General features: G+C 44.3%; 1 protein-coding gene across 25 annotated transcripts in view; it reads right to left on the bottom strand.

Annotated features, from left to right (window-relative positions):
- The window catches only part of neb (nebulin), a 131180-nt gene that overhangs the window by 70538 nt on the left and 46282 nt on the right, over positions 1-14360 (bottom strand). For 22 of the 25 annotated variants that reach the window (XM_007896321.2, XM_007896305.2, XM_007896301.2 and 19 more), the window contains 19 exons: positions 13648-13959; positions 12983-13186; positions 11802-11906; positions 10784-10891; positions 10375-10686; positions 9398-9601; positions 8553-8657; positions 7645-7752; positions 7236-7547; positions 6532-6735; positions 5883-5987; positions 5074-5181; positions 4244-4555; positions 3436-3639; positions 2725-2829; positions 1714-1821; positions 1313-1624; positions 965-1168; positions 751-855 (listed from right to left, as the gene is read on the bottom strand). In XM_007896321.2, coding sequence (XP_007894512.2) covers positions 751-855; positions 965-1168; positions 1313-1624; positions 1714-1821; positions 2725-2829; positions 3436-3639; positions 4244-4555; positions 5074-5181; positions 5883-5987; positions 6532-6735; positions 7236-7547; positions 7645-7752; positions 8553-8657; positions 9398-9601; positions 10375-10686; positions 10784-10891; positions 11802-11906; positions 12983-13186; positions 13648-13959 — 3537 coding nt within the window. The remainder of the gene's footprint in view (positions 1-750; positions 856-964; positions 1169-1312; positions 1625-1713; positions 1822-2724; positions 2830-3435; positions 3640-4243; positions 4556-5073; positions 5182-5882; positions 5988-6531; positions 6736-7235; positions 7548-7644; positions 7753-8552; positions 8658-9397; positions 9602-10374; positions 10687-10783; positions 10892-11801; positions 11907-12982; positions 13187-13647; positions 13960-14360) is intronic. The other 3 variants (XM_007896316.2, XM_007896317.2, XM_007896324.2) reach the window with 3 other exon arrangements.

The following is a 14360-nucleotide window of genomic DNA, read 5'->3' as shown; positions in this document are numbered from 1 at the left end:
GAAATTTAATCTTATTTAGTCTGTCATCTGCTGTTTCAGTACCCTCTCTGATCTCATGGATTCATATCTTCAGATTCACAGCAAGAAATCAAACCGTCACACCTGTTTTGGTGTATTTATTGAACATAAGCCACCTAGTCTAATTGCCCTATCCCTTTAATATTCTCTTTTTTATTTCCATTTAATACTCTCTTTTTATTAAGCAACTAACCAATTTTCTCTGAAGGACATAGGAACAGAAGGAAAAAAAAATGCAAAATACTGCAGATGCTGGAAATCTGAAACAAAAGCAGAAGTTGCTGGGAGGTTAGGCAGCATCTATGGAGAAAGGAAAATGAGTCAACTTTTCAGATCCTCCGTTCTGACGAAGGGTCGTGAACCCGAAACGTTGACTCGCTTTCCTTTCTCCATAGATGCTGCCTGACCTGCTGAGTGTTCCCAGCGACTTCTGTTTTTGTATAAGAGCATAAGAATCTGCTCGGCAAAAGTAGACCAATGTCCATCCAGTTCGCCTTCCGCCATCCTGGCAGTCACACTCATCCACATGCCATTTCCCAAAGTATATACTGTATCCCCAGATATGATTCTCCTAAAAAAAATCTATCTAATTTTCTTTTGACAGAATCAACAGTTTCCGCTTCCATCGTCTCCCTTGGGAGCCTGTTCGGATACAGAAGATGATTTCTACCGAGACAGCATCTCTTCCGCAGTGAACCAGAATCATCTTGAGGACAGCTATCCGATTCTTACCTCGCTGCACGTAATTTGGTTCTGTTTCGCTAACAATATTTCCGGGGTGTCTGGCATGACGTGAATCTGAGTCTTCTCAGCTTCCCAGGCTTCTATGTACGCACGCTGGGCAAAGAGAAAAGATTGGCGTTGGTATCAAAGGCCAAACAAACTCACACAAGGTTACGTTCAATGTACGGTTATGTACCCTCATTAAACAGAAGAGCAGTTCTACCTTGTTCATAATCTGTGCGTTAGCCTTAGCCAGGACCAGTTCGATAGAATCGGGATCGCTGGTGAATTTCCAGCTATCAGCGGGCTGACGATATTTTTTCTCACTCAGGATCTCTCCAGCTTTCCTGGCTTTTTCCACATCCAGCGATCCTGCAATACTCCAGCCGACACCCTTCATCCACTGCATATCTAGTTTGTACAAGTTCTGTAAGGCAATGGCATTTCTTTTTGATATCGTAACTCAGTTCCAATAAAATTGTATTTATTTTAGGGACGTATACGTTTTATTTCATTTCACAGCTTCACCAGCCGGTTACGGGTAAAATAAAGTTGTTTCCAAAGAACTCACATCGCTCTGCAAGTCGTAGGCCTTCCGCGCCTGGATTACGTCGTTCTGGTCGGGCAGACAGGTCCACTGGTGCAGGTGGTGTCTGTAGTCAATGTCGCTGACCAGAGTCTGGCATTTCTTGGCCAACTGGATGTCCAGCATGTCCACTGGTATGTTGTACTTGGTCTTGCTCTTCTCAAAGTCCTTCTTGTACTCCCTGTCGCTCTGAATCTTGGCCACGTGCATCGACCAGACCATCTTGGGGTCATCCTGAATGTCACGGCATCCCACGTGGTGACCTACCTGCTTGCGGTAACCCGTCTTGTACTTGTACTGTAAGAACATGCAATATTTGTTAGCGCTGACTTGCAGGTAAACGGTTGCTGAGTGAGTGCCAAGTCAGTGTGTAAAGGGCGACTTACGTCACTGGCGATGTCATTGGATTTTTTGGCAGCCTTGATGGAGATAGCGTCCGCTCTCAGATCATATCCCTTCTTCTTTGACTCTTCCATCGCAAGTCGGTATTGTTTCTGTGTAGGACAAAGCAGGCTTCAGAGTGCTGAGCTTGAAACGTGCGAGATGTGGTTGCTTTTACTGAGGAGAGTAGATGTTTGAATGGGGTCCCGAATAGAGATGTTTTAAATTATGATTATTCAATGAGGTAGGTTGTTTCCACTGAGTCCAAACAAAGGGGGCATGGATATAAGCTAGCCAGTAGCAAATCTAAATAATAATAATCCTTGCATTTGATACAGCTCTTTATCACATCATTGAGACATCTCAAAGGGCTTCACAGAATATATTGTGAAGTGGCTTGACTGTGTATTATAATAATAAGAATAATCCTTGCATTTGATATCGTGCTTTTCACGTCTTCTAGATGTCTCAAAGTGCTTCACAGAATATGCTGTAAAGTGAATTGACCGTATATTTGTGGGCGAAACGCAGCAGCCAATTGCGCACAGCAGCGTCCCACAAACAGTCGTGGATTGAAAATGACCAATTTATTATTGTTTTATTTTTTGGAGGGATTATTATTAGGCGTGTGGAGTAAGGAAACTTGCCCAAGGTTTCACCCAGTCTGGAATTGAACCCAGGTGTCTCACAGTAGTGTCCCACAAACAGTCATGGATTGAGTGTCCAAATTATTATTATTTTATTATGGGAGCAAAACGGATGTGGGCGAAATGGAGGTTAGAAGGAATGTCTTTACACAGAGGCTGACGAGAATGTAGAACTTACTACCTACCGTAAACTGTTTGAAGCAAAAAGCATCAACGTATTAATTTGTGAGACTCACTGGCATAAACGAGGGAGAATGGAATAGAGGGGTGGAAGCTCATGTGGGGTATAAACACAGGCAATGGCTGGTTGGGCCGAATGGCCCGTGTCCGTGCTATAACACCTTTGAAATCAAACTGTGGCATACAAACCTCGCTGAAATTGATTTTGTTTTGGTTTGCGAGTAGGATTGCTGGCGTGTCTGGCATGATGTGAATATTAAGCTTGTCCTTTTCCCATGCTTCAGTGTAGAGTTGCTGGAAAAAATAATCGTACACAGCTCTTTATTGAAGTCGTCCGAAGACTATCTTTGCGTATTAGATAGCGATCAAAATATTCAGTTGGCTCACTTTCTAATGATTATTACCTATAAAATTAATAATAATAGTCCTTGTGTTTGATATTGTCCATGCATTTGATGATAATATTAATAATATTTGCATTTGATTTGATCTAGCGCCTTATCACATCTTCTAGAAATCTCAAAGCGCGTCACAGAATATACTGTGTAGTGAATTGACTGTATTTTGTGGGCGAAATGCGGCAGCCAATTGCGCACAGCAATGTCCCACAAACAGTCATGGATTCAGTGTCCAAATTATTATCATCTTACTATTATTATTTTTTTTTGAAGGGATTATTAGCCTGGAAACGCGATCCGCCAATCTATTAACAACCGGGTTCGTACTTACTGCTAAGTAAACAGAGGCGTTTCGAGTAAGAAAACTTGCCTAACGTTTCACCCTACCCTGGAATCGAACTCGGGTCCTCTCGCTTGCGGAGCGAGTGCTCTAGCCAATACGCTACAGGACTCTACATCCCGTATAGATGGAAAGAATTGCAAGCATTAACGGTCAACTTACCTGGTTGAGTATATGTGAGTTAGCCTTTGCCAATGTCATGGGTATTGAATCCATCAAGCTGGAGAACTTGAAGTTGGCAGGGTGCTGGCGGTATTTATTCTCACTGAGGATCTCTCCAGCCTTTTTGACCTTCTCAACCTCCAGAGATCCATGCGGGACCCAGCCGATGCCTTTCAGCCACTGGAGGTCGCACTTGTACTGGAGCTGTCGGGGCACAAGGAAACATTTTCTGAGAGCTGCTCGATTTGCGACTGTTTATAATAATAATAATAATCTTTAGAACCCTTGTATTTGACATAGCGCCTGATCACATGGTTGAGGCTGAGTCAAGCACGCTAATCATTGCGCTACGCGACTCCCTGATGTACGTTTGACACCCATGTTACAGAATAATATTTCTGTCCCTATACCCAGCCCACACAACCGAACCACGGAATAATAACAGGTGTGACGTATAATAATAATCCTTGCATTTGATTTACCACCTTATCAGGTCTTCGAGGCGTCTCAGAGCGCTTCACAGAATATACTGTGAAATGAATTGACTGTATATTTTGTGGGCGAAACATACCTACATTAATTCTGACCTACAAACATAAATTCCCCTCGAGTGAGCCAACAAGACCATACTTTTCCTTAAGAGCTACGAGTGCACAGAAATAGGAAAAATTCTTGAATTGGTTTTGAATTGGGAAGCCAGCTTTCCGCAGACCTTACAATCAGCGGCCAAACCTTTTTCACAATTCTGCGTGATCCTAAATTGTGGGGTCTCTAAACTAAATTGTCTTTGTGAAGATGATGTACTCACGTCGCTCTGCAAGTTGTAGGCCTTCCGCGCCTGGATCACGTCGTTCTGGTCGGGCAGACATGTCCACTGGTGCAGGTAGTGTCTGTAGTCAATGTCGCTGACCAGAGTCTGGCATTTCTTGGCCAAAAGGATGTCCAGCATGTCCACTGGTATGTTGTACTTGGTCTTGCTCTTCTCAAAGTCCTTCTTGTACTCCCTGTCGCTCTGAATCTTCGCCACGTGCATCGACCAGACCATCTTGGGGTCGTCCTGAATGTCACGGCATCCCACATGGTGACCTACCTGTTTCCGGTAACCCGTCTTGTACTTGTACTGTTTAGAGACAAATGTGGGATCGTTTTTACATTGATTGCAGACCATAAGTTTGTGGTGAAGAACAATTCTAGTGAATAAGCTGTACTGGTAACCCCAAGTTGACAGTGAATGTTGAGGAAAGAATTGACTTGTAAAAAAAAAGGCTCTTTTCTGTGGGAGATCGGTTGTGTTACAAAGCATATCAAGCAATTGTTGGTCAATCGTCTTTCCTTCTACTACTAATAATAATCCTTGCATTTGATATAGCCCCATATAACTTCTTCGAGATGTCTCAAAGCGCTTCACAGAATGTACTGCAAGTGAATTGACTGTATATTTTGTGGGCGAAAACGTGTCAGCCAATTGCGCACAGCAGCGTCCCCAGAAACCGTCGTGGTTTGAGTGACCAATACATTATTCTTTATTAGATATTACCAATATATTACTGTATGAAAATGAGGGAGAGTGGCGAGTGGCACACGTAAAGGCCTCTTTTAGTATAAGAATCTCCACTGGAAAACGCAAAAAGAACTTACGTCACTGGCGATATCTCTAGAAGCTTTTGCAGCTTTGATTGCTATGGCGTCACTTCGTAAGTGATAGCCCTTTTTCTTTGATTCCTCCAATCCAAGTCTATACTGTTTCTGAAACAACAAAAGTAAACATTTTCTCAGTGTCTCCTTCAACGCATCAATTAAGTCCTTCCACGTTCCGGTCATCTCAGAGATGTTCCCATGCGGTTCCATTATTTCAGCACCTCTTAGATTTATCCTCCCCTCCTCTAAAGCTCACAAATCTTTTCCTTATTCTTCCGAAGAAGATTTCCTTTAATTTATAATAATAATATGAATCCATCCATTTGCTATAGCGCCTTATCACGTTCGGGGAATGTCTCAAAGTGCCTCATAGGATATAGTGTAAAGTGGAGTGACTACATGTATTTTGTGGGTGAATGCCGCAGCCAATTTGCACTGAGCAATGTCCTGCAAACAGCTGTGGAGTGAGTGACCAATTTTATCTGCAGGATTGTTGGCCAGGAAACCAACAAGGGAAACCTCCTTTTTCTTTTTGAATAGTGCCATGGGATCACTAATGGCCATCTGGACAGGCAAACACACCCTCGGTTTAACGTCTCATGTGAAGGAAGGCACTTCTGAGCACTGCATTGGAGCATCAGCTTAGACTATGTGGGTTTCAAGTCCCGATGTAGCAGTTGAGTCCGCAACCTTCTGCCTCACAGGTGAGGGTGCTACCAACACAGCCAGACTTATACGCAGGTTTTACTTAGAAAGCATCTATCCCACAGTGAACCAGAATTATCTTGAGGATGGCTATCCATTCTTACCTCACTGCACACAATCTGGTTCTGTTTCGCTAACAATATTTCCGGGGTATCTGGCATGATGTGAATATTAGCCTTCTCATCTTCCCAGGCTTTTACGTACGCACGCTGGGCAAAGAGAAACGATGGGTGTTGGTAACTGAAGCCAAACAACAACAAAAACAACTTGCACTTATATAGCGCCCTCCACGCAGGGTGGCATCTCGGTGGAGCCTGATTCTGAGCTGGGTGGGGTGTGGTGGTGGTGGGGGTGGGGAGTGGGGGCGTGGCAGGAGGTAACCGTAAGCACGGTCGAAAAGGGAGGTTTTCAGGCGTGACTTGAAAAAGGGGAAAGAGGGGGCGAGGCAGCGGGATTGAGAGAGAGTTTCGGGGCGTAATGGCTGAATGCGCGATCTTCATTAGTGGAGCGGAGGGCACGAGGGACGATGACAGTCGAGCGCAGGCGCCGGGTTGGGGAGTGAGTGAGGAGGTCAGAATAGGGTAAGGAGGTGCCAGGGAGTGAAGGGAGTTGAACAACAACAAATCGCATTTATATAGCCTCCCCCACTCCGCGCAGGGCAGTGTCCCTGAATTGCTCGACAAAACCAAACAAACAATTACACAAGGCTACGTTAAAAGTACGTTTGCTCATTAACCAGAAGACGAGTTCTACCTTGTTCATATTCTGTGCGTTAGCTTTAGCCAGGACCAGATCCAAAGAGTCGGTCACGCTGGTGAATTTCCAGATGTCCGGATGCTGTCGATATTTACTCTCGCTCAGGATATCTCCAGCTTTTTTGACTTTTTCCAAATCCACCGATCCGACTGGAGCCCAGCCAATGCCCTTCAGCCACTGCAGGTCCATTTTGTACAAGTTCTGTAACCAAAACAAGACGTGTTGGCATTTCATTATTTCTAGACACACTTTGACGACTAGACAATGGCACAGTTGCCCAGCGTTGCAGTCGAGCGTTCTGCCAGAAATAGTTAAACTGAACTTCCGAACGTACGGCGGACTCCCAGACGATCAGCCTAGACCAGGGCTGTCCAACATTTCGGCTGCTGAGCGCTGGATGTCCTATTTGAGAAATGGCCACGGGCCACATAAGCAATATTTTTGTGTTTCACTTCCAGACACATAACATGGCATTTATGGGTTATGGAGGGAGCAGGCCGGCCAGATGAAAATGAGAGGTCGGGGAGAGACGGGGGGCTGAAATTGGCCTGTGGGCCGAATGCGGCCCACGGGCTGCCAGCTGGGCCACTCTGGCCTAGACTATGAACTCAATGCCCAGATATGTGGCTTGAACCCATAACCTGCTGCATGTAATTTTCCCGCGTGACACGAGAGAACTGAATGACTGGACACACACTCACGTCGCTCTGCAAGTTGTAGGCCTTCCGCGCCTGGATCACGTCATTCTGGTCGGGCAGACAGGTCCACTGGTGCAGGTGGTGTCTGTAGTCAATGTCGCTGACCAGAGTCTGGCATTTCTTGGCCAACTGGATGTCCAGCATGTCCACTGGTATGTTGTACTTGGTCTTGCTCTTCTCAAAGTCCTTCTTGTACTCCCTGTCGCTCTGAATCTTGGCCACGTGCATCGACCAGACCATCTTGGGGTCGTCCTGAATGTCGCGGCATCCCACGTGGTGACCTACCTGCTTGCGGTAACCCGTCTTGTACTTGTACTGCGCAGTGAGAGAATGGGAAGGTGTGTTGTCAACATTACTTTGCTCACAGAAAGGCAACGGGGGTAAAATCGACGTGAAACCTGCTCTTACGTACATCGCTGGCGATATCCCTGGAAGCTTTTGCGAGTTTGATGGAAATGGCATCGACCGTGAGATCGTAACCTTTCTTCTTTAACTCTTCGTATCCCAGTTTGTACATTTTCTGTCAGACACATTGAATAAGGTACGTAGCGTTAGTGACATAATAACAATAATAATCCTTGCATTTGCTATAGTGCCTTATCATATCATTGAAACGTCTCAAAGCGCTTCGCAGAATATATTGTAAAGCGGATTGACTTGTGTATTTTTTGGGCAAAATCGTTATCGTTAACAACACACTGATTATAATTGTTCAGTTTGGTCTTAACTTTGAAGCTGTTTTTTCTGCAGTTCTTTGAAGGAATTTACAGAAGACAGGATTGATCGTTAAGACTTGTTTAAGAATTTGCTGAATTTTGGACATTCTGGAACGAAAACGTCTAGACCCAGGTGGACTTTCTACCCCAAAGTGAGCGCTGGAGATATAATATTCCTTGCAATTGATATGGAGCCTTTGACATCAGGAGGACATCGAAATGCTTCACAGCATTCACTGTGAAATGCAGTAACTGCAATTTTTTTTCTCTCTCCACAGACAAACGCGACACCAATGTCCCACAGCCATGAAATATTTTTTAGGGCGGTTGGGCGGGGGGGTGGAAATATTGACCGGGACCACACTAGCCAATTCAATTGTGTTCTCGAACATAATAAAAATAATAATCCTTGCATTTGACACAGTGCCTTATCACGTCTTCAAGACGTCTCAAAGTGCTTCACAGAATGAACTGCAAATTGAATTGACTATATTTTGGGCAAAACGTTAAATTAAAATTAATTTCATTAAGTAGCCACTGGTCAGAGATTGACAGGGCAAGTCCCATCAGATTGTCAGGGTACATCTTCCTTGACAGCACGTACATCACTAATGTTGATGGTGTTCGCTTTAGCCAGGATGATCTCAGGGGTGTCAGGCATGACGTGAATCTGTGTTTTGTCCTTCTCCCACGCCTCTGTGTAAAGTTTCTGTTCCAAAAGAGAAGGGGGAGGGAGGGTATGAGATATATAAATCACAATGGCATTCAATCGCAGAGAAATGTAGTAATTATCCAACATATTAAAGATATTAAAGAACCCCACGTGCGGTATGCTGAACTCGGGTATTTTTAACAGCCCGGATGCTTAGTGGAGCGTGCAGTATAAATCAGGGATGAAACGTAACGTAAATATATAGAAAACAAATTGCAGTCTGACCCCGTAATAACCTGGCGGTTTGAGGGGTTTATGAACTCATGACCTGCTTTAAAATTGGGCAATGTGAAAAGGAAATGGCCACCCGTCAGCACGTCCGGGTCATTAGATCACCACTGATGGTACTTCCTGCGCAAGGCGGACATGTATGCCACTAGCAGGGAATGAGCCAGTCAGGGCCGGAAGCATATCACACCCACCCACGTCCATTATAGGCAGATCCAGACACGTGCTGAACACACAAGACCTGGCAAGCGTTGTAGAGAGGTGTAAGCAACTCAACAATTGAATCTTGACAACACAATTCATTGACTTCATTCATTGATAAACCTGGCATTCAGATCAAACATTGACACACATTTTAACGTGGATGTGGGATTGATGTCAATCACTGCGGCCTTTCAGAAAGCTGCCAAGTTTGGGGTGTGGTGGGGGAGAGTAGGAGGGGGTTTTAGCACACGTGTAACGACAACAATGGATTTAATAGCAGGTCAACCAGCGTAAAATGCTCTTACCTTGTTCATTGCCAGAGCATTGCTCTTAGCCAGGACCAGGTCGATAGAATCGGGCACGCTGGTGAATTTCCAGATGTCCGGGCGCTGCCGATATTTACTCTCACTCAGGATCTCTCCGGCTTTCTTGGCTTTTGCCACGTCCAGCGATTCAGTCGGAATCCAGCCAATGCCCTTCAGCCACTCCAGGTCTAGTTTGTACAAGTTCTGCAAGCACACCACGACAAACCCGTTCCCTTTAATCTGTGCCTTTAATATGCCGATTTAGCATTGTCTGAAGTGACACTAACATATCTATAATAATAATAATTCTTGCATTTGATATAGCATCTTATCATGTCTTCGAGACGTCTTAAAGTGCTTTGCAGAATAGAGTGTAAAGTGAATTGACTGTATATTTCGTGGGTGAAATGCGGCAGCCAATTGCGCACAGCAACGTCCCACAAAGTCGTGGATTGAGGTGACTGATTTAATAATTTTTTTTTGAAGGAGTTATTACCCCCGGCAATGTGATCCACCAATCAACTAACAACTGGGTTCCTACTTACTGTTAGATAAACAGAGGTGTGTGGAGTACTGTTGGGTAAGCAGAAGCAGGTCTATATTGATTAGGTATACTGGCAATTACAAGGTTTATAAGCTGCTGTAACATGATGCACACAAAGACAGAGTGCTACATTATCTCCAAATAAATGTACACAGGTCATCATAAAGTTAACTTGTTATATATCCACAAGTGGTCGGTGGCTATTTGCAATGGCAGCCCATTCCCTGGTGAAAGTATTAATGGCGTGTTGTATCGTTGCACAAGATAAACTATATCCAGTGGCGGGTGGGTACAGGAAAGGTTGGCTATACAGTACTGCACTTGTAGCTTGGATTAGAATTGCAATTAATTGTCTGCATTTGGTGTTAGCATTATATGTCACCAGCTTCGTCAACCATTTGCAACCAACATGCATTTCTTCCGAGTAACTCACATCGCTCTGCAAGTTGTAGGCCTTCCGCGCCTGGATCACGTCGTTCTGGTCGGGCAGACAGGTCCACTGGTGCAGGTAGTGCCTATAGTCAATATCGCTGACCAGAGTCTGGCATTTCTTGGCCAACTGGATGTCCAGCATGTCCACTGGTATGTTGTACTTGGTCTTGCTCTTCTCAAAGTCCTTCTTGTACTCTCTGTCGCTTTGAATCTTAGCCACGTGCATCGACCAGACCATCTTGGGGTCGTCCTGAATGTCGCGGCATCCCACGTGGTGACCTACCTGCTTGCGGTAACCCGTCTTGTACTTGTACTGCGCAGTGAGAGAATGGGAAGGTGTGTTGTCAACATTACTTTGCTCACAGAATGTCAGCGGAGGTAAAATCGACATGAAACCTACTCTTACGTACATCGCTGGCGATGTCCCTGGAAGCTTTTGCGAGTTTGATGGAAATGGCATCGCCTGTGAGGTCGTAACCTTTCTTCTTTAACTCTTCGTATCCCAGTTTGTACATTTTCTGTCAGACACATTGAACAGTTGGTATTAATTGGGTTTAGCTATTGGATGCACCGAGATCCAAAATGCCACCTGGTCTTATACTGCAAGTCCAATTTTTGTTTTCTTAAAACTGTGGAAACATGTTGAATTCTGCCTGAATGTGGAAGCCATTTTTTGCAGTTACTCAAAGAGAAAACAGGTTTCATAATAATAATCCTTGCATTTGATGTAGCGCCTTATCACATCGTTGAGACGTCTCAAAGCGCTTCACAGAATATACTGTAAAGTGGATTGACTGTATATTTTGTGGGCAAAATACGGCAGCCAATTGCACACAGCAGCGTCCCCACAAACAGTCGTGGATTGAGTGACTACATTTTATTTAAAGGTTCTCCAGTTATTGAAGTTACTGAAGGCCTCGTTTGAGAATTCTCCACAAATCTGCTCATCGTCTTAAATTCTTTAGCCAAAATGTTCTCGCAGACTAAGACTAACTGAAATTTCCAGGGTGAATACGATGAACATTCACGGACATAAAACATGTATGTTTGCTCTTTTATGGGCAGGTACAGGGGATGTACCTGCCCATAAATGTAGTGTAAAGGCTCATGACAATAATCCTAATGTTCGATAAATAACATCAACAACAACTTGCATTTATGTGGGCTAGCGTCCCGGAGCGCTTCATAACAATAATAATAATCCTTGCATTTGATATAGCGCCTTATTACGTCTTCTGGACGTCTGATAGCGCTTCACAGAATGTACTGTAAAGCAAATTGACTGTTTGTGCTGGCGAAACACAAAATATAAAGTCAATTCACTTTACAGTATAAGAGAGAGACTAAGCTAATTCCTGTCTTGCCCACCTGCCCCCGCCTATTCTAATCCTAAATTCACCTGGAATTGTACACACACGTCTCACTTACTTCGCTAATGTTAAACGAGTTTACTTTTGCCAGCTGGATCTCAGGAGCATCAGCTGTGACATGAACCTTTGTCTTGTCTTTCTCCCAGGCCTCTGTGTAACGTTTCTGTCGCAAGAGCGAAGGGGAAAAAAAGAAATCATCAGGGTATTCAACACACACAGGGAAACGCCACCTCCAATCTACGCATAGCATTGACAATAACTATAGTTATAAAGCCCAGCAGGTTACCCTGATGAAGTATATAATAATAATTAGTATATAATAATAATAAATGGGACTGTTAAGAATAATACTGTTCAGAAATCATTTGGCAAAATACCTGGTGAACCAAACATCAACCTCCTGCAAAAACTAACTATTTTAGGAAGTTCAAACATCCTGAGTAACATCCAATTCATATGTAATGTGGCAGTGTTATTGGTCTGGTTGACCCACCACTGAAAATCACTTACCAGCTACCTCTACAGAGTGATTTAAACTTTAATAATAAAATAATGAGTATAATAATAATAATCGTTCTTGCATTCGATAAAGTGCCTATAATATCAAAATGCTTCACAGGTAATTCTGTAAAGTGTGGTGACTGTGTAGTTTTGGCAAACGCAACAAACGATTTGCACATTGAAATGTCCAACAAACAGCTGTAATCAAGTTATCTGGAGCTTTGCTGGCCAGGAGAACTGGGAGAAACTCCCTTCTCTTTGCGAATGGTGTCACCATGGAATCTTTAACATTCGCCTGAACAGGTAGAAGGGACCTCTGTTTAACGTGGTGTCGAAAAGCATGGCGCTTTCAACAATATATCACAAACCCCAGCATTGTCCTTGGGTGTCAGCCTCGACTGAGCTCAAGGCTGGATACTGGGATTCAACCCACAGACTTCTGACTCCGACACAAAACAACCACCAGCGTGGAGGTTATGCATAAGAGAAACGGAGAACCACAGATTGTCCAAACCTCCGTGCTTGCTTGTCAACAACAACAACAACTTGTATTTATATAGCACCCCTCACACAGGATAACGTCCCAGAGTGTCACTGCTGCCATTGCTCCCAATGCAGAGACAAAGAAACTGCTGGTCGTCAAATGAAGTGAAGTGATCAACAACTTACTTTCAATTGCAAAAAATCTTACTTAATATAGGAGTTGACGGCAAGTCAACTGACTTAAGACGTTCTTACCTTGTCCAGTATCAGTGCATTGCTCTTAGCTAGAACCAGATCCATTGATTCGGGATCGCAGGTGAATTTCAAGGTGGCTGGGTGCTGCCGATATTTATGCTCGCTCAGGATCTCTCCGGCTTTTTTGGCTTTTTCCACATCCAGCGATCCTGCAATATTCCAGCCGATTCCCTTCAGCCACTGCATGTCTAGTTTGTACAAGATCTGCAAGCACACAAGATCAAACAGTACTCTTTAACCTGTACCTTAGTCTTAATACGCCACAAAAAAAGGCAACGTTATCATAAAAAGACCCTGAACAAGTCTCCTGTCAATTTGTTTTCTCTGATGTTCTCAACTAATATTATGTCGAGCTGGTGGGAAGGGGGAGATGACCATAGGCACGGTTGAAGAGGAAGTTCTTCAGGCACGACCTGAATATGGGGAAGGATGGGGCAAGGCAGAAGGATAGAAGAGTGTTCCAGCGTTTCATTCTGGTAGTCACATGCTGCAATAATGGAGATGTTGATAGCAATTAATTCTGTATGGATTAGTCTACCATCACAGTGGAAACTTCGGGAACCTGAGATCCAAAGGTGCCTATTTCTTCCAACCATACATGTCATGTCTCAAATTACATCTGTACTATGCAATTAACAACGTAAAGTTTGTTTCGAGTAACTTACATCGCTCTGCAAGTTGTAGGCCTTCCGCGCCAGGATCACGTCGTTCTGGTCGGGCAGACAGGTCCACTGGTGCAGGTGGTGTCTGTAGTCAATGTCGCTGACCAGAGTCTGGCATTTCTTGGCCAACAGGTTGTCCAGGGTGTCCACCGGCATGTTGTACTTGGTCTTGCTCTTCTCAAAGTCCTTCTTGTACTCCCTGTCGCTCTGAATCTTGGCCACATGCATCGACCAGACCATCTTGGGGTCGTCCTGAATGTCACGGCATCCCACGTGGTGACCTACCTGCTTGCGGTAACCCGTCTTGTACTTGTACTGCAACACAATTGTAAATATTCACTGCTACTCGCTAAGTAAAGTAATAAAGCCAACTTTGCCAATCTCTCAAGCAAGCCCAGTTATTTCCCGGATAAGTCATTCATTATAGAAAACAACTGATTGAGACTAAATAATGTTCTTAGGTGTGAAACTGCTTTTCAGTGGATATCTATGCTACATCTACCCCCACCTACCTCCCCCCACTCCCTTTTCAGCTGCCAAGACACTTTTCCACATGTTCATCAAGCAGATTGAGTTCAAGACCCACTTTCTCATTTTCCAATCCCTCCACGGTCTCAACCTCTGCAACCGTCCTCAACCCTAAGGACCCTGTCGCTCCCTTCACTCAGCAAAGTCCAGCCTGTTTCTTGTCCCCCCCCACTATCTGCCCCACCATC

Source organism: Callorhinchus milii, unplaced genomic scaffold (genome assembly GCF_018977255.1).
Source record: "Callorhinchus milii isolate IMCB2004 unplaced genomic scaffold, IMCB_Cmil_1.0 Scaffold6, whole genome shotgun sequence".
NCBI lineage: Eukaryota > Metazoa > Chordata > Chondrichthyes > Chimaeriformes > Callorhinchidae > Callorhinchus > Callorhinchus milii.
The sequence above is the reverse complement of the archived record's forward strand: the minus strand, read 5'-3'. Positions and strand labels throughout refer to the sequence as shown.